This window comes from Mustela putorius, unplaced genomic scaffold (genome assembly GCF_011764305.1).
Source record: "Mustela putorius furo isolate JIRA1106 unplaced genomic scaffold, ASM1176430v1.1 tig00003863_pilon_pilon_pilon, whole genome shotgun sequence".
Classification (NCBI taxonomy): Eukaryota; Metazoa; Chordata; class Mammalia; order Carnivora; family Mustelidae; genus Mustela; species Mustela putorius.
This window is the reverse complement of record NW_025422015.1, coordinates 28,222,671-28,250,254: the sequence shown is the minus strand read 5'-3', so window position 1 is coordinate 28,250,254 and position 27,584 is coordinate 28,222,671. Positions and strand designations below refer to the sequence as shown.

Genomic DNA, 27,584 nt, shown 5'->3' with positions numbered 1-27,584 from the left:
GCGGGACTGACGGCCGCCTCCCTTCCCCGGACCCTCTGCCCCGCCCGGAGGCACGCGGGGGCCACGGCACCGCCCCGACCTGCATGAGGGGCGGGCGCGCCGGCGCCCGGAGCGAGCGGCCCTCGGCGCCCCAGAGGCGGTCCCCGCCCGCGCCGGAGGACGAGGAGGAGGAGGAGCAGCGGAGCGGGCCGGGCTCTCCGCCTGCCGCGGCCCGGGAGCACGGGCTCCCCGGAGGGAGCTCGGGGAGTCCCAGCCCCGGAGGAGGGACCCGGAAGCAGAAGCGGAGCCGCGAGTCGAGCCGAGCCGCTGCCCCCGCTGCCCGCCGGCGCCGGGTGGGGGTCCCGGCGGCTGGATGGGCAGCGGCGGCGCGGGCCGCGGGCGGCGATGGGCGAGGAGCAGAGCACGGTGAGCGGCGGCGGGCCCCAAGAGGCGCGGGCCCCCGCTGGTGGCGCTACGGGCCACCCCGAGCCCCCGAGGCCGCGGGGGGACAGCGCCGGGGAGTCCGGGCCGCACGCCGCCTTGGCGGAGCCGAGCGGCGGTGGCTGCGGAAGCGACTCGGGCTGCGCGGACACGAGCGCCTCGGAGCCCGAGAAGAGCCGGTGGGGCCCGGACGGGAGGAGGAGCCGAGCGCCCGGGCAGCCCGCGGGACTGACACTTACCGGGCCCCTCAACCCCCAGACTTTGCAACAGCGGCTGGAAGAGGAGGAAGCTGGGGACCGAAACGAGGGAGGGGATGAACTGCGGGACGCGCCCCCAGGCGAGGAGCGGGAGCCCAGGACCCGCGTCGGGACCGCGGACGGACTGGTCCTGGACGTGCTGGGTCAGCGGCGCCCAGTCCCCGGCAAGAGACAAGTTTTTTGCTCGGTGTTCTGCGTGGAGAATGACCTGCCCGAGGCCCCCTCCGCGGAGCCGCTCTCGCCGCCCGCGTCTTCACCTCGGGCTCCGCCGGTGACGAACGCTCCCAGCACCCCCTCCTCTTTCCCCAGCCCCCGGCTGTCCCTCCCCACAGACCCTCTGACCCCCGACGGCGGCAGCATCGAGCTGGAGTTCTACCTGGCGCCCGAGCCGTTCTCCGTGCCCAGCCTGTTGGGAGCTCCACCCTACTCTGACCTGGGTGGGGTAGGGGATCCCTACGTGCCCCTCATGGTGCTGATGTGCCGGGTGTGCCTGGAAGACAAACCCATCAAGCCCTTGCCCTGCTGCAAGAAGGCCGTGTGTGAGGAGTGCCTCAAAGTCTACCTGAGCTCCCAGGTAACTTTCCCCCTTCTGTCCCTTCTTCTGCCCCCCTGGTTCAGCGTTTCAAATGCCTGCTCCCAGCTCACAGGAAGAGGTGATGGGACAGCCTTATCAAGGACCACTGTCAGCTTCTCACATCTCATAGTTGTTTGTCGTTGTAATATTATTTGTGTTGACCTCACTGTTTCACTTAACTGGAATCTAACTCTGCATGAGCTTCGGGCTTCAGTGGAGGGAACCGGCTACAATGTATTGTCCTCTGCTGCTTTCTTTGACTAAACTGCAAGCAAGAGCTCAAGCAAGAGGGCAATGAGAGTGCCTCGTGGGCCTGGTCTTCCAGAAACTAACAAATGGTGGGCACCAAATACCGTAAATACCTATCGAGTGGGTGAAGAGAAGGGTTGGAATTAATATTTCAGGTCCCCGAGGACTGAATTTTTAGTTTTGCTCTACTTATATATTCCAGAAAAGTTTTATTTATGTTTTCGTTCATTCACTTATTCATTCATTCATTTATTCACTCCTTGGCTCTTGCCCACTTAGCAGTTTACTTATTCTGCTGTAAAGCTGAAGTGCTTTTCCTCACCGAAGTTTTATGCCAGCACAGTACTTTATTTCTTTAAGAGGGGACAAAACAGAGCAAAACAAAGCAAAGCAAGGCTAAGAGGTTTAACAAAAAAAGCCCTGGTGGAACTTTCTTCTTCAGCTCCCTATTGGAAAGCTTGTTTTTTTTTCTTGGAAAGCTTAAGAGTGCAACAGAGCAGCTTTCCTTCACTGATGGTGAATGAGTTCTTCCAGCAGTGTGCAGTCTGTTTTGTTTCTGTGAGTGTTGTGCACAATCTGGAATGCCCTTTGATCCCCTGTTTGACTGTCGTAGGCCTAGTCCTCTTTCAAAACCCTGGCTGTTCAGATGCCAGCTTTTTTCCGTGAAGTCTTACCTCACCCTTCAGGCCACGGCTTCTATACTTTAAAAATACTCCTGTGTGTCTTGGATTCACAGAAGTTGCTCCTTATGTATGTGTTTGTTTTGCCAGACAGTGCGGTTGGGGTTTGATAGTTTTCTGTCGAGTCCCTTTCCCGTTAAGAGTGTTTAATAACATTGGCTCAAGTGAACGGAACAGGATGCCACACGGTGCAGTTCTTCTGTGTTTGGTGGGTAATCCGTGCTGGTGTCTAGACTGAAAGTGTGTGCTCTGCCCAACCAGAAATGCAAAGGGCAACTTGGACAGAATGGAATGTTACACAAACACTAACTTGGCCAAGATGGTTGAGATTATCCAAACGCCTGTAAGAGACTGATGTCTCTTTTATGGTTTATCCACAAACAGATACTTAAAACTGGAGGAATGTCTGCTCTCATTGTGGTAGTTTCTATGACATCACCGGCAAACAGATGTTGGTGCCATCCGTGTGCAGATCCCTGTGGTGGGATTCATACATTCCCAAAATATGGGCCCTGCTCCCAGGAAGTGACTGGGAGAACAGATGTGTACACAGGAACGATACAAGGTAGTGTATAATGAGATGTGATGTAAACAAGTCACAATCCTTAAAGGCTAGATACAAATTCAGTGGGTTTAGAAGTTCAAGGGAGGTAGTCCTATGGGTTGGGGTATTCTGCATTGCAGTTTGATTTCCTGAATTAAGGTAAACCCTTTCCCCAAAGCAGATTAAGTTAGTTTTAGGAAGTCAATTATTTGGATCTCTAGGAGAAGAGAAGGAATGGGGAGTGGAAGGGTGGCAGGGTGCATGCAGTGTCGTATCATACAGAACCACTAAAAACTTCCTCAGAACTGGATCTGAAGCTTGTCTGTAGTAATTATGACGGCATGAATATACCACAGTATTGGACAGAACTTTCAGTGAAGAAAAAACATACTTTATTTAAAATAATAAATAAGAAAATTATGAGTCAGGCAGGCCAGGCATACTTCTACCTCAGGGCTCTTGTATTTGTTGTTCCTGGTGCCTGGAATATCCCCCTAGAGACCTTTCCCTTTGCTTGCTCACTCCTCCCCCTTCTCTCTTTCAGATCTCTATGCAAATGTCATCCAAATAGCCTTCACTGGCCACTCCTTTTAAAGTGTAGCCTCACTCCACACTCTGATCTCCTGTTCTGCTTTTTATTTTCTTCATAGCGTTAACCCACTTGGTTATACTTGGTTATACATTAAAAAAATTTATCTCCCCGGAGAGGAATTTTCACAGGATTTGTTCACTGCTGTATCTTTAGCACCTAGAATGCTGTTGGACATAGAACATAGAACATAGAGCATAGATGCTCAATTAATAGTTATTGAATTTAGGAAGACCTGAGGGACAGAGAGGATGCGATTATCCCAAGTAAGGTAACCATGGCCAGAAAGTGGTATTCTGCTTGGGCACTAAATTCTACTCTGAGCTTCTTAGGTTTAAGACAAAAGACAAAGTCTTACAGCGGACAGAAAGAATAGGTCAGCTAAGTTTGCTATTAAACTTAGAATTAAAGATTTTTTTTAGACAAACTTTTAGTTTAAATGAAAATGGCTTTTTTTTTTTTTTTTCAGTTAGTTGAATAATGTAGGCCTGTGGTTGTAATATTTCTGGTCTACGTTAATTCAAAAGGTGTGTGTTTCCATGTCACTTAACCTCTCTTCTGCCTTAATTTCCTCATCAGTGAAATAGAGTCGCAGACCATGATCTCCAATGACATACCAGCTCTAAATCAAAACAAAATCAAACTACAGAGTTGTTTTGTTGCCTTCCTGAGTCAGTTCAAAAGGGCACAGTGAGTGCTTTCTTTCTCATTTTATAAGCTTTCTTGGGTTTGACAGACTAAAATCTATGAAGCCTGAACTTGCACTGCTCTTAAGACCTTTTAAGATAAAATGACGTATTTGAAAGAAAAAGTTATTAGTGACATTTTCCACCATTTTTTGAATTTGTGTCAAATATCACATTGTTTAACATCATTAAAGAAAATGAAGGAGAGCCTCTATTAGGCATTTTATATAAACATTAAAAATTCATACTAAATGTGAGTTGGGATATGGCCTGGTTAAATTAACGTTCTTCTAAAAGGAGATGCTGGGTTCTTTGCAGGAAGGTACAAGCTTGGAAGGTAAGAACATGGATTTTCAGATGATGTCTTATTTCCTTGAGCCACCATGGGCTCAATATGTAACAAGGGCCGATGAGTATATGTGGGCACTATTTCAGTACTGAAAAAGTAGATTAAGCTTACATACTGTGATTTAGAAATAATAGCCTTATTTTTCAAAACATAATTCTTCTCCCACCACCACCATGATGGGCTGCGGGAAACCCCCTTAGTGGAATGACTTTACCGTGCAGTAATACACCATCCACTTTTCACTTGCCATGGTGAAGGGCTAAATGGCTAAATTATCATCTTTGGCACGACATAGGTGTTGACTCAGAAGCTCGAGAGCACCATGACCTAGTGGAAGCTACATTAGTTTATATTGCCTGTATATATTGTCAATATATACCTTTTAGAAGTATTTCCCTGTGACCTCTGGCGAGAGCACAGAGTCCCAGGGACGTCTGCAGTCTCCTGCAGGTCACTGAGCTCTTGTAAATGTTGACTTCTCAGCTGGTTTGGCCTCTGCATCATCTTCTTAAGAGGAAAGATTGTTGCCTTCTTTGTCTCAGAGAATGATATTGTGCTTTTTCAAAAATCCTCCATTGATATCTTTGCCTTGTGATTTGGGTTATAGACAGGAAAATCTGCTATAATATGAAGTATTAATATTTAGCTCTTTAGATAAAGGAGAGAATTGGGCATCCTAAGGACTGTCTCAAGGTACCAGCTGTCGTGGCTTTCATCACTCAGCTTCAAAGGGCTCCCAATTGGCAGATGTATTTGAGTTGGAATGTATACACCTGTCAGATGAGTATTAATAGAGACAAGCAACACATTTCTTCTACAGATTGTGAACAAAACAGCTGCTAGATGGTGATGTCTTAAAATGGCAGTCTACTATAGTCACCCTAGAATCAGTGACCTAAGGGTGACATCTTATGTATCCTATTATTAAACTCTGAGTCATGCAGACCTTTACGGGTACAAGTGTAACCTACTTTTTTCCCTTTAAATCTTAAATCAGCCTGTATATTTTTAGAAAGTAACGTGCTCAAGATGGTGTTAGAACGCAGCAACCTTCACAAAGGTGAATTTACAGATCCTGTCACACCAAGTGTGATTTTGATAGTCCTGAACATGGGAAGAATAATGAGACTGAAATCTGTTAAATGTTACACATTTGAAAAATGAGGGTTAGGGCCTGTGTCAGCCTAGGCTTTTGTGCGCAGAATTTGCTTGTGTGTGCTCACAGGTAGATTTGAAGGGTGCGGTAACATTCGCTTTCACACGTCTCTGACTCAAGCCCTCATTTCTCTCTTCTGTCTCTTTAATAATGTCTCTCATAACGTCTTCATTTCTCTTTAATAGTCTCTTTTTTTCTCTTACCTCTCAAAATCTGACTTTAACTGGCATCTGCTTTCTGCAGAGGCATCTCCTATTAAGGGCTGTGCTGCACGCCAGTGGGACCTGGTCCGTGGGCCGCCTGGCTTTTTCCCTTCCCGCTTCTTCCAGCTGTTTGCAGACGGGGCTGTGAGGATCGCGCCATTGTACTCCACGGCCCGAGATCTCAAATGACATGACACATAGTACTACTTACCCAAGGCGTCAGCTGAAACCTTTAGAGTGGGGCTATTTTCTTTTCCTTTCTAGAGAAGAGCTCAGCATTTATAGGAAGGCTCTTCTTTACTCTTGATGTGAGAGAGAGAAAAAGAAGAGCATTAGGACTTAAGCTCCCAGCTTCTTATTATAAGTCTGTCGTGGGCACTGCCGACAGACACCTGAGTGGTAATTTCTTATAATTAATGTATTCATGTATTAGTGTACCCTTTATGCATATAACAAACATCTCCTGGGTACCAGTAGGCCAAGAACCATGAGATACTCTATAAATGTATTAAATTCCCTTAAGGAGCCATCTTAAAGCCTTTTAAATAATGCTCAGTGTTTTTTCTCAGCTTTATTTGGTGGTAAGCTTTAAGTTGCCCGACAACTGTGGGTCCCTTTTTCTCTTCTTACTTTTTGGGGAGGATTTTATTAAACCAATTTGGGAATACCAGCTTACCATACAGTAAACACATTATAATTCCTCCTATTATGTTTAATGCAGAGTATTAAATTCACCCATTATTTATTTCTTAATATACATATTCCTTAATATACATATTTCACCCATTATTTATTTCTAAGTGTTGGAAATAGAATATTGTTAAATAACTTGCTCCTTCCAAAATATGTTACCTTTACTTTAAAGAAAACATAATTTTCCTAAGTTTGTTTTGGAACATTCATGACATTATGGCAAATCTTCAAGTTTATAATATTTTTAAAGTTCATTTAATTTTTTCAAATTCACTTTGTCAGATGATTTTCATATGATAAACTAAATGAACGTTCCTAAATCAAATTATTAAATTTTATTTATTTATTATAATTATTGATTTTAATTTAATAAAATTATTTAATTTAATAAAATTATTTATTAAATTATTCAATCAATTTTTAAAATAAAAATTCAGTGTCTACAGGAAAATAATTCTCTTTCCACTTTATTTGCCTCGTCAATTTTGGGATAATCACCCTTGGCGTTTTTAAGTTTCCACAAATAACAAGAACAACCATTTATTGAACATCTATATTTTAAACACTTTATACATATTTTATTATTTAATTTTAATTCACTTATATATTAAATACTATATACCAAGCACTGTTGTAGGTTTTGGGGATTCACAGAACTAAAACAGAAAGTCCCTGGCTTCATGGACTTTATATACTAGGGGGAGATAGAGAATAAAAGAAATAAATGACTTAGTATATTAAGAGTTAAGGACTATGGAGAAAGAGACAATAGGAGGGTGAAAATAAATAGTGGGGAGAATGTTGTTCTTCATATATTTACAATGCGGGGGTTAGTTGTCAGGGAGGGTTTTACAAGGTGACCTTTGAGTAGAGATCTTTATGATGGCAGAAAGGGAACAAATCATGAGGATATTTGAGGAACCAGTATAAAGTTCCAGAGACCAGCACATGCTTGGGGGTGGTCCAAGAATGGGAAAGGGATCCATGTGGCTGAAGCATAGGGAATGAGATGGGGAGTGATAAGAAGAAAACAGCAGAAGTGGGAAAGCTGGTCAGAGAAGGCTTTAGGACCATAGAGAATTTGCGTTTCCTTTGAGTGAGATAAGGCACTGTAAGAAGATTTTTGAGCTAACGAGTTATAATTCAACCTTTAAAAGAGATTTACTATGACTCTTGTAGGGAATACATTATAGGAGTCAAGAATGGAAGTTAAAAAGGCAGAATACTGTGGCAGTAATACAACATTCAGAGTAGGGTGATAGAGGTGAATATGACTTGAGCTGGTTGAAGTTTGAATATACTGTGAAAATAGAGCTGACAGAATTTGCTGATGATTGAGTGTGGGATAAGAGAAAAGGAGCCAAAGATGACTCAGGTTTTGAGCGAAAGCAAATAGAAGAATGGGGTTGCCATTTAATATGATGAGGAATACGGTAGGAGGACTAGATTTAGGGAGAATCAGGAGTTCGTGCGAAGTTTGAAAAGCTGTTTAGACATTCATGTAAGGGTGTTGAGTAGGTATTTGGCGTCTGGTATTCAGAAGAGAGATCTGAACAAAAGATACACAGTTGAACACTTGGGGCGTGTAGATGGTATTTAAAGCCATGAGACTAGATGAGTTCACCTGGGGAATGATAGTAGCTAGAGAAGGAGGGCTGAGTCTGGGTACAAGACTAATATGGAACCCCGGACATGTGAAGGAACCAGGAAGGAGTCTAAAAGGAAGTGGGCCAGTTAGGCAAGAAGAGAACCAAGGTAGAATGGTTACCCAGAAGCAAACCAATATGGTGTTTTAAAAAGGAAGGAGTAAACCTGGCAATTCACAGACCTGTACCCCTGGGGATAAAAATATATGTTTATAAAAAATAAAAAATTATATAAAAAAAAAAGGAAGGAGTAATCATCTTTGTCTAAGGCTTCTGGTGATTTCAGCAGGATGAGGGTTGAAATTGACCATCGATTTCCCCAACAAGGAGGTTATTTGCCACCATGAACAGTACTGTTTTCGTTGGTCCTAGTGGGGTTGGCTTTCTGATTAGAGTGGGTTTGAGAAAATAGGAATAGCTCCATTTCTATGGTGCAGATAGTGGAATGCTATACAGTCAAACTCAAGGTTGGAGAGATTGAATAACTTAAATCACATATCTGAGAAGTGGTGGAAGTGGGATTTAAATTCAGGTCCATTTGGCTCTGACACCCACGACTTTTTTACATTGTTTACATTTATTTTATTTGTAACCTAAATAAATTTATTTTATTTTTCCTTTATATTTATATCTGTATTGTGTAAAATCACAAGACTTCTAGTCCAAAAAGGAGAAGAAACTTAATTACTTGTTTTGAGGAAGTAGAGGACTCTTGCCCAGGTCCAGAGGTGGATTGCTACCAAATCCAGCCTCATATTCGTGTAAGAAAATCAAGAGAAATTGAGTTAAGTAAAGCTATAATTTGACTTAATGTCAAGTTGTTTGTTTGTTTTAAGAATTTATTGATTTGACAGAGAGGGAGAGAGAGCACAAGCAGGAGAAGCAGCAGAGGGAGAGAGGGAAGCAGGCTCCCTCCTCAGCAGGGAACCCCATGTGGGACTCCATCCCAGGACCCGGAGATCATGACCTGAGCCGAAGGCAGAGACTTAACCCACTGAACCACCCAGGTGCCCCTTACTGTCAAGTTTTAATGGCAACATACTCACCTGTTTTCTTCCTAACACCCTGGTCATTCCTTTTGTTTCCATTTGCGCTTTCTCTTGTATTACCATCTTCTAACACTGGTGTCTGCCTTGTCCTATCCTACCCTTTCTCATCCACTCTTCAGTTAACACCTCTGTGCTCTTGACTTTCAAATCTTTCTCGCTAGCCCGGATCACTGTCTCAGCATTAGCATCATATCGCCACTTCTCTCCTGCATGGTTCCACTTGCATGTCCCACCCACAGCCACCTTAAACTTCTCAAAACTACATCTCCCTTTTCTCATCTTCCTTCCTGCACCCCCGAAGCCATGCTCCTCCTTTGGGATTCCTCTTTGCCATCAGTTGTACCCGGGTCAGAAACTTGGCAGTCATCCTTGAGTTCTTCCTCTCTTGTACCTCTCACACTTAATTAATCATCAAGTCCTCACAATTTTACATTCTAACAATAATTTTATCCTTTTTCCTACTTATTCCCATTTCTCCTGATATTTTCCTGATGAGGCCTCCACCTCTTCTGATCTGGATTCCAGAAGCAGCTTCTCGCTTGGTTCCAGTGCTTCAATCTTGACTGTTTCCGACCCGTTCCCCACTGTATAGGCAAAGAGTTTATTAGATGCTCTATTGGTCTTGACATTCCTCTTGTTAGTCTTTCACTGTCTGCCTCTTGCTTTTGGAATAAAATCTAGACAGAGTTTCCAGGTGCCTGAGTGAGCAAACTCTTGCTTACCCCTGCCCCCTAAGCCTACACCCATGTAAAACTTTTTGTTCCTTAAACTCTCTGTGATTCTCTTAATCATGAACTTTACCTTTACTGACATGAGATTCTGTCTTAGGGGGATCTGCTTTTTCTCCTTATTCCCCCAATTCATTCACACTTATTGATTCTTCTAGTCTCAGCTTAGACATCTCTTCCTTTGGGAATTCTTCCAGACTCCTTATATCTGGATTAAGCACTCTTTCAGTATTTCACAACCTTCTGTACTATGGTAAGATTCTTATTTCACTGTATTTAAATTGCCCATTTCCTGCTCTGTGTTCCATTAGGCTGTAAAGCTTGGTGTATGCAGTGACAGTCTTTTTGCTGATTAGTTTCTTAGCTCTTGGCATGATGGAGGCATGAAATGAAGATCTGTGGTGCGGACTTACTTATTTACTCCATAAATAATTAATACACTGGAGGCTGGTGTTGTCAATATATGAAATATTGCAATGGATAGCTAAAATGACATTTTAAAATGAGAGTCTCAATGTTTCATTCTCTTGGATAAAACCCGGAAGCCCTTCCTTCCCACTGGATCTTTACATCTTCTCTGTAAAGATCCCAGTTCATAACACTGCTGCGGAGGTTTGGGCTCTGCTCTGCTCCCTAGTGCCTTCTCCCTTCCGGCTCTCTTCTCCCTTTCCCTCGGTGAGTGAGTTAGTTTTTCCTTGTCCTTCAGAGCTCAGCCTTCCTTAAGTCTTCAGACTGAATCAGTTTGCCCTTAATGTTTTTAGAGTCCTTTTCTCTCTGCTGCCATTGTATTTTTATAAAAAAAATCCTTTTGTAATTGCATGTGTAGTAAGTGATGATTTGATGTTTGGTAATTTTCGGCCCCCAACGCCCCTATTCTTTAAGCTGTGTTTACAACTAGCACTTAGCACATAGCCCAGGAGAGAGTAGGTGCTCAATAAATATTTGCTAAACAGCTGAGTGAATGATTGGAAGTAAATTATAGTATGTGTAGGTTGGTGGAAAAATAGGGTACATACTTGAACACTTGATATCCAAGATACCCTTGGTATCTTGTTCCATGGTGTATTTAAACTTGGAGTGTAATGGAATGCTGTGGCCTGAGTCTATCCTGGCAACCCATCTAGCAGAGAGGCACTTCCTGAATTATAAAACCTATTCCGGTTCCTGGGTCCCCTGTGTAACAGATTTCTCCAGAATCTAGGGACTGAAGACAACCATTTTATTTTGACCATGACATATCATGAGAAATTTGGGAAGGGCTCAGCTGGTCAGTTCACACTTGGGGTTTCTCATGTGGTCAGATGTCAGCTCACTCACGTGGCTGGCTCTGAACCTGGCCATAGTCAGAGAGCTCAGCTGGGGCTGTCAACAAGAGCGGCTACACACCACCTTGCTAGCGTGCTCGACTCGGGCAGCAGGCTGCTGACACGGAGGCTGGCATCCCCTGGAGCCAGCGTCTCAAGGCAGCCAGGTGTAAGCTGCATGATCTTTCCTATGCTAACTCTGGACGTCACTCAGTGTCACTTGGCAAAGCAGTCACAGGCCTGCCTTGATTCAAGGGGAAAGAATTTAGACCCAAGCTTTTTTTGTGCAAGTGTCAAAGAATTTGGGGCCACATTTTTAAACCATCACACTGCTTCAGACAAAAATCAAACATGTTGTTAATTTAGGTAGTAAATCTTTTAAACCTGAATTTTATTCTTTTAAAAATATAATGTCTTATCATTCATTTCATTAAATATTTCCAACTCATGTCATTAATTTGATTAATATGTCTTGGTGTTGTGTCTTCATGCTTTATTCTTGAATAATTGATTAATAAAGCTTTATGTAGTTTTAAGCAAAACTTGTGTAGAAGCCAGTCTCCTTTAAAATTAAATATTTTAGGGGTGCCTGGATGGCTCAGTGGGTTAAAGCCTCTGCCTTTGGCTCAGGTCATGATCCCAGGGTCCTCAGATCAAGCTGTCTGCTCAGAGGGGAGCCTGCTCCCCCCCTCCTTCCACTGCCTGCCTCTCTGCCTACTTGTGATCTCTGTCTGTCAACTAAATAAATAAAATATTTTTTAAAAAAATAATAAAATTAAATATTTTAGATAATTCCATTGTAACGGAACTATCTCATGGTAGGATCAGCTTCTAGTTATTCTGATTATTAATACCCCAGTTAAAATTATTCTGTATAATATAACTTCCCGTCCGTTATATAAAAATTTTAGCTTCAGCACTGGTTAAATTAGTATTTGAAAAGGTTAAGTGTAAAAACAATTGATGTAACATATTTTTTTGTAATCAGGCTCTTCCTATCCAAATAAATATTATTTCTAATGACACTTTAGAATTGACCACCCTAGTTCATCTTTTTTTTTTTTTTAAGAATTTATTTATGTATTTGACACAGAGAGAGAGCACAAGGAGGGGGAGAGGCAGAGGAAGAGGGAGAAGTAGCCTCCCCGCTGAGCTGACGGTGGGGCTCTATTTCAGGACCCCAGTATCATGACCTGAGCTGAAGGCAGACGCTTAACCAGCTGAGCCACCTGGATGGCCCCCTAATTAATCTTTGTTAAATTGTCCCGCTGTTGGATATTTATTGTTTGTGATATTTATTGTTTGATTAAGTAGTTTTATTATTTGGTTAATGATTTCTAAATTTCCAGTAGCATATATATTTTCTCAGAAATCTCTTCTGGATTGAGGATCTGCATACCCTGAAACAGAGGGGTTAGATAGCTTTTGTGGTGATGGGCCTCCCTCCTCCCCTCCCCCAGCTCAGGTAACTAAATTCTGGGTTTATTCATTCATGTGAATGACTAATCCCTTTTTAAATCTTCCTAAGCTATTTGCCTCAATAATATTCTCTACTGTAAGATTCAGAGGCTAATTATAGGCTCCGTAGCAAATTACTTCCCTTTTTGTGGTGTTGATTCTTGCCTTATTTCCTCACATGATTATGGACCATACTCAGTGTTCCTGAAGCTCATTAGCTCTGAGTTGTATGTGGCAAGTTAAATCACTGCAGCCTTTTCCTCTGGTTGCTTAACAATTTAAAACAGCAGGTAAAATAAAACACTTGCTCATAATATTTCACCAGCATTTTGTTTCCTTTGACAATAGCATTTTTTTCTTCGGATGTTCCCTGTTTGGTTAATTAGTTCATGCCTAAGTTGAACTATAGGATTAAATCAGAAGTGATTTTGATATGGCCTGATCTTAGTACACCTCTTTTATGTAAACATCTGACCTTGGCAAGGAAAGTGAATTTCTTCATATAGTTTTTTACAGGGTAGGTTTGGTTTTGTTTTTTAAAATTTTCCAGCCAGAGATGCCCATGGTGGGAAATGACAGGTGCAATCCCAAGAGTTCTCATTTAATCCTGCTTTTAACTAGTTTTACCCTTAACTTCAGTGTTTATTTTCTTATGTTATCATTTTTCCTCCTTGTGGTTGTTAAAGATGCACTTTGAAAAGAATAGGCTTCTAAAAATAAAAATACTCTATGTCCAGTGTGTGGGTCCTTTATGGTAAAATTGCATGTGTGTGTGTGAAGGTCTCAAGGTTGTTTCTTGATGTATCATTAGAGGATTATTTGCTGATCTTGATTTGTAAAAATCTAAGTATAGTCATTTACAGGTAAATTCATGTGTTTCAGGTATAGTTTGAATCAACCAAAATAGATATCCCTTGGATTTACCTTTTTAGTTGTTAGTTTTTAATGCCACCTGATGAGTCATTGAGGCTTCACCCTTAAGATGAAGGGAGAGCTTTGGGGCACCTGGGTGGCTCAGTCAGTTAAGTGTCTGCCTTCAGCTCAGGTCATGATCCCAGGGTGCTGGGATTGATCTGCATTGGGCTCCCTGCTTAGTGGGGTGACGGCTCCTCCTCCTCCTCCCTGTTCCTGCTCTCTCTCTGGCTACCTCTGTGTCTCTCTCTCGAATAAGTAAATAAAATGTTAAAAAAAAAAAAAAAGATGAAGAGAAAGCTTAGAAGGAATGCTGGGAAAGAAAACGAAAGAATAATAGTTTATCCACGTTTTTTTCAGATTTCAGGATTTTTGAAAAATATTATTTGTTCAGATATGTTTTTCTTTCTTTAAAAAGTATATCTACAAACTTTAAAAACTTGGAAACAATTTTTTATACTGGTTAAAAATCATTCAAATGAATTGTTTCAGAGATTTTAACCCATTTGTTTAGAAATTTATCATTTTCTGATTAGTTGTAAGAACAGTTAATTGTTATTACAGAAACTATAAATCTATTAGCTGAATTTCAACACCATTTTTTGTGTAATTGGTAGATGAGACACAAAACTTAGTATAATGCTTTATTAAGTATGGGCAGCTGCACTTTTTTGCATCTCTATACTGGTGTGGAGATGTTTTCTCAGTTCTGACAGTCTTTAAGACAATGTATCAAAACAAATTGAACACAGACCTTAGAGCAACAATATCACCAAATGCTGAATGAAGATTTTTAAAAGAAGGGAATCTAGTCCTAACATATTCCTTTCACAATTATTAATATTTTATATTGTTGATAGTAAGATGTTATATATCATTAACTAAAAAAAAAATAAACAGAATGAAGATAATAAAAAAATTCATTTGGAACTTTTGGATTATGTTGTTCAAATACCCTTTTGGCTTGTTATAATCTAAATGGATTGGACAGAGCCCTGTTGGTTTGCTCAGGGTGCTAATGAGGCCAAGACCAAGCAGACAGCCTATTCACAGGCTGCCTAATGCTGTGCTGATCTGTGCCATAAACTACGTTAGCTTTGCACAGTCGTGTCATGAATTGACTGCTTCTGAACATAAGACTGGTGGAAGCAAGGTGGAAGAATTACTACTTATGTCATTACCACCTCTGGAAAAACAAATTAAAGCACATGTTCTAGTAGATAATCAGTTTACATTGAGAAGTCTCTTCCACTAGCCAAGACTTTCACTGTGCTCAAGCTATAAAGATCTGTTCTCTAGTATTCAGTTGGGTTTAAAGGAATCAAAGGGGAGGAGGAAGCTGGAGTACTTTTACTCTACGAAAAGTATTTATAGAATATTTGCTTAGTGCTATGCTAATCACTATGCGAAGTGACAGTGTATTCCCGTAAGTAGTCTGTGATCTGTTCTTTGTGGCAAGTTTAGAAATTTAATAGGTGAAAAATAAGCTCTCTAGGCAAAGATCAAGGAATGTTTATGACTAAATCGTGTGATGCTGATTGTTGACTTAAGTGGTTATAGGAGGAGAAAGCTGTGCTTATGGGAGTACAAAAAGCTTGAACTTGGCCATTGTTTAAAAAATAGTTTCTGAGGCATGGGGAAAGGAGAAGGAGGTTAGGGGTAGGGCATCTCTCCAAGTAAGGTGGAGTGAGCAAGCACACCTATACACTCAGAAGAAGCCTACAGAAATAAAGAGGGCGTGCAAGGCACCACAGCTAGAGAGAGAAGCTCCGATGGATAGTATGGCAAAGAAGGTGGAGAAATGAGAGCTGAATGATGAGCAGCGTCGGCAGCACAAAGACCTCAGCCTAGAGCTGAGCGCCATGGACAGATGGTCCCAGCATCCTCCTCTTTCAAGAACAGGGAGCCAAGGGGAGCCTGGTTAGAAATGGCTCACAGAGGTGGATGCCGACTAGATCACGTAGAGTTCTATTGCCCTGCTCTGGAATTAGTGTGTTATTCCAAGTATGTTGGTAAGTCACTGGACTATTTGGTAGAACTGCAAAATGACAATTAATGTTTTAAAACATTCTGGCTTCTATGTGGAGAACGAGTTGTGTTTGAGGGGTAGGATGGCAAGAAGAGCAGTAGGGAGGTGGATGGGAGGCAAATGCAGTAGTCCAGAGCAGGGATGACAATGGTTTGAACAAGTGCGCCAACATTGGAGGAGATGGTTCTGTCTCCTGTCCTACCACTTTTCAGGGTTGCTCTCACAAGGTTTGGGAGAGCATTGCCTTTGGCACAATGAAACGTCATGCCTGTCCTTGCAGCCTTTTATTCAGAAGCCCCAATATGTACAACTCCATGCATCAGCTACAGTCTTTATGTTTCAAGCAGTATTAACCTCTGTGCAACTTGATTCCTTCTCACATTTTACTTGTCTTGGATGGATTTGTTTGTGTGTTTGGTTGGTTGGTCTTAATTGTTTGGTTCTGTAGACACCATGTAAAAAGTGACCCATCAAAGAATATGAAAATGTCTCTTGAACAGGTGTCCATAGTTGTTATTTTACTGATTGTTAGAATCAATTTATCAAGGAAATTGAGACTAAATTCTTAGTCTTTCCTCAATTTGTTTGCTTTCATCATTATTGAAAACAAATAGGAACTCATTACCCCACTTTCCTACAGATCATAGAGACCTTACTGGTCAACCTTCAATTCTAAGAAGAAGTTATTAGAATTCTGTGGTCGTTCTACTTAGGTCTTGTCCTTACTTTTTATAAATTGTTTTTGAATGACTGTCATGTGCTTCCTCAGTCTATTCCTATCTTACTATGCAGGCTCATTTCTTCTAATTCTTGTTTTCGTAACAGTGTTCTCTTTCGGTGTCAGTTCCACTTCCTCTACCTTTAATGGGAAAGGGCCAGGGTCAGGGCTTACCCATGCAATGGCTGTTTTATTTTGATTGTGGCTGTCCTTTTCCTTGTTTTTAGTAAGAGTACACTGAGAAAGCAATGACTTAAACAAAGATTTGCTTGTTGATTTTATGCCGAATATCTGAGTTCCCCTCTGCCTATACTTTCATTTGTTTATTTCAGAGCATCCTGAAGTGTTTACTATAATGACACTCTACTATTGATTGTAAAACCAGAAATATTTCAGTTGAAGTAAAAAGATGTCGATGTGATTTTATTTAAGAATATGAGAAAACCTCAACTATTTATCTTTAAAATAGATTCGATTTCTTTTGTGTACAGGTTACCAGGATTTTAGAAGAATATAAACCCTATACATTTGTATCATGATGACAGGTTTTTCAGTTGTCTTTCCATTAACTCTATCCACTGGATAAAAGTAATTTATGAGGTAGTAGTCTTCACTAAATTTAAAATATTTTCAAATTAGATAGGGTAAATAGTCATAGTGGGTGGTGTGTAGGAGTTCTTTAATGTTTATAAAACAATTTGAGGAAAAAGTAAAGTAATTTAAAGATTAGACTTTATATTTTATGTTTAGAGTATTCAGTAAGTTTATAATGCTTTATTTCAATTCTTTGAAAAGAATTTAACTATTTCCCCCCTGTATTAATCTTCAAGAATCAAATCACTTCAAAGTAAATTCAGTATTTTTCTTCCATAACTAGGAAAGGGATTTGGTTTTTGGATCTCAACACTTTTTTTCTCAGAAGTACGCATTTTATTGAAAACTAGAAACTAGTTCATAAGGTAATACAAAATATTTTTCAATGTTTGTTTTACTTTATTGACATTTTAATATTTTCTATTGCAAAAATGTGGTCAATCCCCATTTTATGGAAAAAAAACCCATAGTCTAAACCCCATCCTCAACCATCCAAAAAAGTATTCCTGCATTGCATTTTGTATAAATAACACATTTATGTAATAATTTATAGCGATTATCATCTTGTAGACTATTTATCGCTAATAATGTATTTATATATGATGCTATGGTAGGTCCTACCTGAAAACAAACAATTGTCTTATGTATCTACACTCTAAAACCTTTCAAAATTTTCTATATGATACACAAACACTTGTTTCCCAAGTTACCTTGGATACATCATTGATATATTTATATAGGAAAAAATTAAGTTGATACCATTATAGCATGTGAAAGTAATCTACTCAGTTTCTGATAAGAATGGAAATGGGTTTGCATTACTCAGTTGTTATCTTTGGATAAGACTGAAGAACTGTGAAGGGAAGTAATTCATCTTTCCTTGGCTAGCAGGTTGCTGTCTGTGAGAAAAGGGAAGAAGTAGATGTAACTGTCACACAGGTCTACTTTTTTAGAGTACTTTGTTTTAAAGGAAAAAAGAAAAAAGTGCTTTCTGTATATTTCCTGTTCACCATGTCAGCCTGCCTATTCCTCCCAAATAGGAGTTCTTTACTTGGTAATCTTACCAATTTATAGATTGTCTTCATATTGTCTTCAATATGCCCTAAATCTTATGCAAAATCCTTTCTGTTGTGAGTAGCTCCATAACAGTTGTTTTTATGCCATTACCCAAGAAAAGGTTTAGAGTCACTAACTTTGAAAGGTTTTTGTCTTGGGAGTTACAGTCGGTCCAATTCTGGTGGTTATTTGCTTTTCACAATAATCTAAGTATTGGGCTAGAGCTCTGAATAGTCACATCCATTTATTACAGAGAGGAAGGTGCAAAAATTAGAAGACAGAGTTAGCAAATGAAATATGGCTGGGACAACTGTAAATTTAGAGCATGGGCAATGGTTTAGTGGATTTACATCCTACACTCTCAGTACTGGAAATGACCTCGGAGGTCATCTAATTCGAGGTAGACATCAATGTATCCCAGCTACCTTCTTTCCAATCACACATTTACCTGAACAGAGATGATCAGTAAGAAATATTAATACTAATAATAGTTGTTCTTGTTCATCTTCCATGATAACCTTTACTTTTGTAAGGAGGGAGGTGCATAATAGTGATCTTTTGGTCCTAGTAAAATTAATTAATTATTTTCTTCCAGTGCCTTGTGGACATTTTTCAAATGCAGTGCTTACTTCCTGGACTAGTAAAAAGAGGCTTGGAGTTAGGAGATTTGAGTTTCAGTTTTTGCCATATAGTAACCATATAACTCTTGGAAAAGAGATTTAATGGGTTGGTGTATGGGAAAGCTTGCACATTGCACAAGGCGTTTATATTATGAAGCTAGCATGAGTTTCATAAAGGCAGACTTGCAGAATACAAAAACAAGAAAAACGATATTGGAGTTCCATTTCCCTCATTAATACTAATTTTTAAAATCCTAAATAAAATGCTAGCAAATAAAATTCAGCAGATGCATTTTTAAAAAACCACTCTTTCATCATAATCAAGGAGAATTTATCTTAGGAGCACTGACATGCTTTATTTAATATCAACAAATCTATTTCATATTTATCATATTACTAGTTTGAAGGAGAGAAATCATATAATAATTTTAATAGAAAAAAATAACATGGAGGTTCCTCAAAATGTTGAAAATAGAACTGCCCTATGACCCAGCAATTGCACTATTGGGCATTTACCCTAAAGATACAAACGTAGTGATCTAAAGTGGTACGTGCACCCGAATGTTTATAGCAGCAATGTCCACAATAGCCAAACTATGGAAAGAACCTAGATGTCCATCAACAGATGAATGGATCAAGAAGATGTGGTATATATATACAATGGAATACTATGCAGCCATCAAAAGAAATGAAATCTTGCCATTTGCGACAACATGGATGGAACTAGAGCGTATCATGCTTAGCGAAATAAGTCAAGCAGAGAAAGACAACTATCATATGATCTCCCTGATATGAGGAAGTGGTGATGCAACATGGGGGCTTAAGTGAGTAGGAGAAGAATCAATGAAACAAGATGGGATTGGGAGGGAGACAAACCATAAGTGACTCTTAATCTCACAAAACAAACTGAGGGTTGCTGGGGGGAGGGGGTTTGGGAGAAGGGGGTGGGATTATGGACATTGGGGAGGGTATGTGCTTTGGTGAGTGCTGTGAAGTGTGTAAACCTGGTGATTCACAGACCTGTACCCCTGGGGATAAAAATACATGTTTATAAAAAGTAAAAAATTTAAAAAATAAAAAAATAACATTTATTCAAATAAAAAACAACATGTTTATTAGGCTTTTATGGATACATGAAAAACTCATACTAAATATCAGACTTATTGGTGAAATCTTAGAAGCAGAAAAAGATAAAAATTCTATCACTGTTACTGTTTAGCTTTATTTTGGATACCATAGCCAATGCAAGAAGAAATACAGACATATAATTTGAAAAGGATGAGAATAAGTAGTCTTTATTTATTTTTTTAATAGTCTTTAGTTTTAGAGGATAAGATTACCTATGTAGAATATCCAAGAGAATTCAGAGATGAATTATTAGAACCAGTAAGACAGTTTTGTAGATTCACTACAGCGCAGTCCACAGAAATTTTGGTATACTATTCACCAGACAGAACCAAGGAGAAACAGAAATTACATTCAAATGGATTCCTAGAAGTAAATCTAAAGACATGTGTGATCTTTACACAGAAAATACTATTCATTGGGGGAAATAAAAGATCTGAATTAATGGAGAGATATGTCTCAGTGAGTGGGAAGATGCAATGTCTAAAGATGTCAGTTTTCCTGATTAACCTATACATTTAATGCATATCAACAGATTTTTGTATTGAAAATAAAGGTTTGGGGATGCCACGGTTGTTCAGTCTTTTAAGCATCTGCGGTTGGCTCAGGTCATGATCTCCATGTTCTGGGATCCAGCCCTGTGTTGTGCTCCCTGCTCAGTGGGGAGTCTGCTTCTCCCTCTCCCTCTGCCCCTCAGCTAAGGCTCTCCCTCTCTGAAATGAAAGAAAGAAGGAAAGAAAGGAGAGGAGATGAGAGAAGTGGAGAGGAGAGAAAATAAAGTTTTGAGATTAACAAAGAATTTTGAACAAATAGGGAGAGAAAATTTGCCCTCCTAAATATCAACGTGCTTTAAAAATAAGTTAATTATGGTATGCCTGGGTGGCTCAGTTGGTTAAGCATTTGCCTTTGGCTCAGGTCATGATCCCAGGATCCTTGGATTGAGTCCCGCATCAGTCTCCTTGCTCAACAGGTAGCCTGCTTCTCCCTCTGCCCCGTCTGCCATTCCTCCTGCTTGTGCTCTCTCTCTCTCTCTCTGATAAATAAATAAACAAAGAAATAAATAAAATCTTTAAAAAATTTAATTAATACTGTAGCATTTTCATAGATGTACGCAAATAAGTCAATCGAATAGAAAAGACCTAAGAGTGAGACCTAATTGTGTACTGGGTCTTAGGACATAGTGGAGATTGCCACATAAATCAATGAGGATAGAGTGGACATTTCAGTAAATGTGCAAGGATGATTGGCTTCCCATGTAAAAATTAAATATGATGATCTCATCATATAAAAAATGAAGCCCAGGCATATTAAAGGTCTCTATGTATAAGTCAAATTAAATCTATTAGGATAGATTTTCAGATGTCTTTGTAACCTTAGTATAAGAAAAAATTTCTTAAGTATCACCAAGAAATACAACTCTAAAAGAAAATGACTTATTTCATCTCAGTGAAAAATCTCTGAAAAACTTTAAAGTAAGGTAAAGGACAATTCACATCTTCAGAAAATAGTTTTAGAAAAAAAATATATAATGAGATATATAATAATATATATTATGACATATATTTGTCATAGACAATTATTATCCTTGTATATAGAAGCTTTTTCAAATCAATGAGAAAAAAACAGATCAGTGGAAAAATGCGAAGTTTAATAAATGTCCAAAAACATATACAAAAAAAGTTCATACTCATTATTAGGAATTAATATGATTCATACTAGTGAGGGAAACAAATTAACAACAAAATGAGATAGTATTTTGCACTTCAGAATGGCAAGATCAAAGAGTTTGATAAAAACCAATTGCTGATTAGGATATGAAAAACTGCGCACGTGTGAGAGTATATACAAGGTTATGTACTGTAACATTATTTATAATGGTGAAAATTGGAAAAGAACTGCCATTTTTAGGAAATGGATGAGTGAATTCTCATATATTTGCAAAGTAAAATATTCAACTGTGCTTAAGCTTAATTAACTAAATCTGTGTATATTAACATATATATTGAAAATAGAATGTTAAGTAAAAAAAAAAACTGTGTTTCAGAATTTAAACCGTTTCAAGGCAGTGAAATTTTAAAGCACACAGAAAGTCATGATACGTTGTTCAGAGATATGTTTTTAGTGTAGTATTAAAAAACAAAAACATAAAGCAGATTTATTAGAGTGTCTAAAGCTAAGGAAGAAGAGAGGGATGGCAATAGTTTGTATTTTTTATCTATACTGTTCTATTTTTTAATAGAAAAATAGGAAGCAGCATGATAAAATGTTAACAATTGCTAATGGGTGTTGTGAACATGTGTATGTTGCATTAATCTACTTTTTAGTATGTATTTGATTTTTAGAAAATGAATATTTTAAATTTTTAAAGTTCATTTTAAACACTCTGAGGGGCGCCTGGGTGGATTAGTCATTAAGTGTCTGCCTTCGGCTCAGGTCCTGATCCCAGCGTCCTAGGCTTGAGCCCTGCTCTGCAAGGAGCCTGCTTCTCTCTCTCTCACTCCCCCTGCTTGTGTTCCCTCTCTTGCTGTCTCTCTCTGTTAAATAAATAAATAAAATCTTAAGGGAAAAACAAAAAACAAAAAACCCACTCTGAGCTGCCCTTATAGAATCAGGGATAATGAACACTACATTCTTTAAGATTGTCCTTTTTTTTTTTTTTTAAGAGATGGAGGGAGGGGTGGGGGAGGGGCAGGAGAGGGACAGTGGGAGAGGGAGAGAGAGAATCTTAAGAAGGCTCCTACCGCACGCAGAGCCTAACTCGCAGCTCTATTTCACAACACAGAGATCATGACCCTGGCCAAAACCAAGAGTCAGACACTTAACTGACTGAGCCACCCCGGTGTCCCAAAGGCCTTCCCTTCCTTCGTGACATTGTTTTTGGTTATTGCCATGTTGACATTTTTTTCACTTTGGGAAAGATGCCTTTTTGTGGTCAGAGGAAGGGGAGGATAACCATCAGGCAAGACTTCCTTTGATGTATTTTCAAAAACTGATCTCAAGTATCTTCTGGATTTTTACAAAGATAGTATGTGCATGGCTTCCATCACTGATCCCTTTTCCCCAGTTGTCCTCAACATTTACTTTAATCTATTTTGATTATTGTGTGTCCTGGTTGTAATTGGGCCTAATCGTTTCAAATAGTTTTTTTTTGAAGTCTGAATTAAACCAATCTCTCCATTTGTGCAAGAGCTTCTTTGTCTTGCTTACTGGAAACATTTTTTCAACATCAATTCCTTCTCTATATCATGTGCTGGCAAACCTTTTCAGTAAAGAGCCAGATAGGATATGTTTTAGGTTTTACAGGCCAAGAAGCAAAATTAAGCATATTATGTAAGAAGTTATAAGAGAAAAGAACAAATTTCCACATCTATTTTTATTGACAAAATTGAAAACAGACTAATAATACATTTTTTATATTTGTAATGCAGATCTACTATGGAGAGGAATAAAATTCTTTCTTTTGGGATAAGATTTTGCTTAATTGGGGTTCACAGTATTCCATGTCATCAATATTAATTGCAAATATCTGCTACAGCTGCTCTCTATTGAAATTTTACATATTTCATCTTTAAAATATCTTTTTACATTGATAAGTATTGCCAAACAGTGATATCATCCCTCTTGCCTGTGTATATATATATTCATTATTTGGTAGTTCTTTATAGCATTCTATTAGATTTTTCTCTTGATATTTACCTTTTAGAATGTCACGTTACAAATTAATTATTTCCAAATTAAGGTAGGAAGAAGCTCCTTGAATTGCAGAGTTTAATGCATTTTTAAAAACATCTTTATGGAAATGTATTTCATATGCCATGTAGTACACCTGTCTTAAAGTGTATAATTAAATGTTATTTAGCATCACAGGGTTGTGAGACCATTACCACTATCTATTTTTCAAACACTTTAGAGAAACCCTCTACCCATTAACAGTCACTCTCTGCCCTCCCTTCTCCATGCACCTGTCCTAAGAAACCACCAATTTACTTCCTATTTGTATAGATTGCTTATTTCATATAAACAGAATCATACAATTTGTGGGTTTTTTTATGATTGACTTAAATGGATTTTGAAATATGGAAATTTCCATTGCAAGATCCAAAAAATGGTGTTGGAATTATAGTTTGAGTTTAGAAAATACATCCGCTGTAAATTTGTGTGAGAACAGTGATATTGTTTTAATTTTTGGTAGTATTAGAGGTTTATAAAGCTATTTGACATTTCTAGTGATTCAAATGTTAGTTGTCAAAATGATTTTGCTGCAGTATAACTTCTGCATATAAGAGCTATAGTTCTTGTGATTTTAGGTTGAATTCACTAATAATTATTGCAAAGTTGTCAGCAAAAGAAGATTTCCAAAGATGATTAAAGATGAGTCTCTTCATTCAGAAAAATCTCAACCTGGCTATTCATAAAGTCTAATTTTGATGTCACTTCAAACTCAGCATTGACTCCTCAAGTGACAATAAGCAGTCTTTGTCCATCTATTGGACATAAAGAGCCAAGGAAAAAGATTTGAAATCATTTGCTTTATTTTTAAATTGACTATTGATTTTACTTCCAATTTCTTCAACTGTTGTGAGCAGTGTTCTCACCGAAAGGCTAAGTGTCTAGAAACCTGTCTTTGGCAGCTGCAATGTAACTTAATCTAGTAACTTGTAACTGGTAAACAGCTTTCTTTGGTTGTCTAATAAATATGCCATTTGAAAGCTTCACTTTGGCTACAGCAATTTTAGTTTTTACATTTTGTGAAGACATTCTGCTGTGCTGTGATAATTCTGCTTTACATTTTCTAAGTTTTCTAACCATTGTTTTCCTCTGAGTTGGGAATATTTTGGTGAGTCCTTGGGCTGGTAATGTTGACAATACTGTATTCTTTTAGAATAGCTGTGGTGTTAGTGCCTGACAAACAAAATGCTTTGTCACCTAATTCAGTAACAAAATAATCCACACTCTATGGTGCTTTCTAAGCATGACATTTGAAGTCCATTTTATCTTCCTTTTGACATGTACATTGGTAATAAATAATAAAATGTCACATTACAACAACACCCAGGGTACTTGAAATGCTGTCAAGTTATAGCTATCATTGTGATTCATAGTGCACTGAGTAGCAGTGGGAATCAATTAAAATGTCACATGTGATCTCTTATCACAACTTAGCTCTGCCATTGTTGAACAAACCTGGCCATAGACAATGCATAAATGATGAGCATGGCTGTGTTCCAATAAAGTTTTATTTGTGAACACTGAAATATGAATTTGATATAATTTTCCTAAGTTGTGATATATTATTCTTGTTTTGATATTTTCAGTCATTTAGATCATTCAGTCATTTCAGTCATTTAAAAATCATTTCAATCATTTAGATCAATCAGTCATTTCAGTCATTTCGAAATGGAGCTCACTTACAGCTCATGGGCTGTATAAAACAGTTACCAGGCCAGATTTGGCCCAGGGGCTAAAAAGTTTGCTGAACTCTGTCCTATATCATTGATTTTTCCCTTTATTGGATATCTTTCTCATCAGCCTACAAACCAGCTGTCATTGCTGTTTTCCTGTTTCTTTTTTATTTTTTCAAGATTTTATTGGGAAGTATTCTCTACATACAGTGTGGGGGTGGAATTTACAATCCCTAGATCTAGAGTCACATGCTCTACTGACAGCCAACTGGGCACCCCATTGCTGTTTTCCTTAAAAAAATAAAAAAGAAAAGAAAAAAGAAAAGCAAAAAAAATGAAGAGAAATAAAAACCCTTATATGGCCACATTTTCCCTTGTAGCTAGTGTTTCTTTTCTCTGCTCTCCTTATAGTCCAATTCTTTGCAAAAGCTTATACTTTTATTCCTTCTTTCCCTTCTTTCTGTTGTCTCTTGGACACACTTTAATCAAGCTTTGCTTCTACCTCTTCCCTGTAACTGCTCTTGTAAAGGTCACCATTGACCTTTATATTGCTTAATCTAATGACTATTTTTTTCACTCTTACATTATGTACTTGATTTCTCAATGGTATTTGACATAATAGTTTACTCCCTCCCTTTGAAACCCTTTCTTCATGTTGCTTCAAGGATACCATAGTCTCTTGATTTTCCTCCTTCCACACCCGATATTTCTTTAATGATTCTTTGTTAATTCCTTCTTGTCTGAATTAATTCCTAACTTTGAACTCTCAACAGTCAGGGGTCTCGTTCTCTCCTCTGTCTCTGCTCACTGCTCTTGTCACCTTATCCAGTTTCTGGCAGATATGCCACTGATTCTCTAATCTGTATTTCCAGCTCAGGTTGTTCCACTGAACTCCAAACTGTATAGTCCATATGTGTGATATATCCTCCACCTGGATGTGCAACAGGTACCTCAAAGTTAGAATGTTAGTTTCCCTCTAAACCATCAATTTCAACTCTTCTCTTTTTCTCACATTACATTCTTATATTTCATGCAGTACCATTAGCTCTACCTTTAAAATCTATCCGAGAATCCAGACACTTCTCACTATTTTCAAATGCTACCACTGTGAACCAAACCACTATAATTTCCACCCGGGTATCCAGCAATAATATTTTAACTATTCCCCATGCTTCTGCCCTTGTACCTTTGTACAATGATCTCAAGAATGAAGCCACAGGGATCTTTTAAAAATATAAGATCTGACAAGTTACTCCTTCACTCTGGTTCCTCAGAGGAAAGGTCTTAGAGGCCCTCCATGATCTGTGACCCTCTGATCCCTGCCATTTCCCTTTTGACTTGTCTGACTCCTTCTCCCATTCCTCTTGCCGTGGCTCATTCAAGATCCAGCCTCCTGGAACTCTTTGGTCTTCCTCATTCACATCAAAATCTTGCTCACAGTCTGACCTTTCAGTGGCTGCTTACTCTCGCTAGATGCGCTCTTCTCCTGATACTTAAGTTGCTGACTTCTCTCTGCTTCCTGTCCTTGCTCAAATGTCAGCTTCTTCTGGTGGCCACCTTGCAGCTCCCCATGTATAAATTCTTACCCTCATGTCCTCACGAGCCTTCTAAATCTTTTCTTAATCTGCTTTACTTTCTATAGCTTTATTACTTCCTAATGTATATTTTACTTACTTATCGTATTTATTTTTACTGTCCTTCTCTTCCTGCAAGATGATATAAGCCACGAGGATAAAGATTTTGTTTTTTTGTGTTCATTTTGTTTGTTTGAGGAGGCTTGAGTACTTGACATATAGTAGGTACTCAACGGATGTTTGTTTTAAATGTAGTCCTGAATATGATTTTCTAAATTATTTTTCTGGCTCTAGAATTATAAGATTTTAGGAGAGAGTGTAAACTGGAAGGGATTTTACTTATGAATATTCTCTAGATCTCTGCTCTGATAATGGCATGGTGCTATTTAACTATAGATTTAAATTAATTAAAATTAAATAAATATTCAATTCCTCCAGTCTCCATAGCAACATTTCACATGCTCCTGTGACCAGTAGCTACTATGTTTGACAGCACAGGTATGGAAATTTTCCATTATCACAGAAAGGTCTATTGGGCAGTGTGGCTCTGGGCCCTTGGAGCCAGGTAGATTTCCCAAGGTCATATAGGTCATTAGTCCAGAATTGGGACTGAATCCAGGGGACCCAAATGATTTAGGAAAATTACAAAGCAGTGCTTCTCATATGATGGCCCTGGGGATCTTGTTCACATGGCAGATTCTGATTCAGTAGGTCTGGGATGGGACCCAAGTTCTGCATTTCTTCCAAGCTCCAAGATGTTGCCGGTACTGCTGGTCTAGGATATCACTCTTGGAGTAGTGAGGCTGGAGAGCACGATATTAATGTTAAGAAATAATTCCTTCTAGGGGCCCCTGGGTGTCTCAGTGGATTAAGCCTCTGCCTTTGGCTCAGGTCATGCTCAGGGTCCTGGGTTTGAGTCCCGCATCAGGCTCTCTGCTCAGCAGGGAGCCTGCTTTCTCCTCTCTCTCT

General features: G+C 39.1%; 1 protein-coding gene across 1 annotated transcript in view; it reads left to right on the top strand.

Moving 5' to 3' along the window:
• Positions 1–240: 240 nt before the first annotated feature.
• The window catches only part of RNF217 (ring finger protein 217), a 149,169-nt gene continuing 121,825 nt past the window's right edge, over positions 241–27,584 (top strand). Inside the window, exon 1 of the mRNA XM_013061168.2 lies at positions 241–1,251. Coding sequence (XP_012916622.2) covers positions 385–1,251 — 867 coding nt within the window. The 5' untranslated portion in view covers positions 241–384. The remainder of the gene's footprint in view (positions 1,252–27,584) is intronic.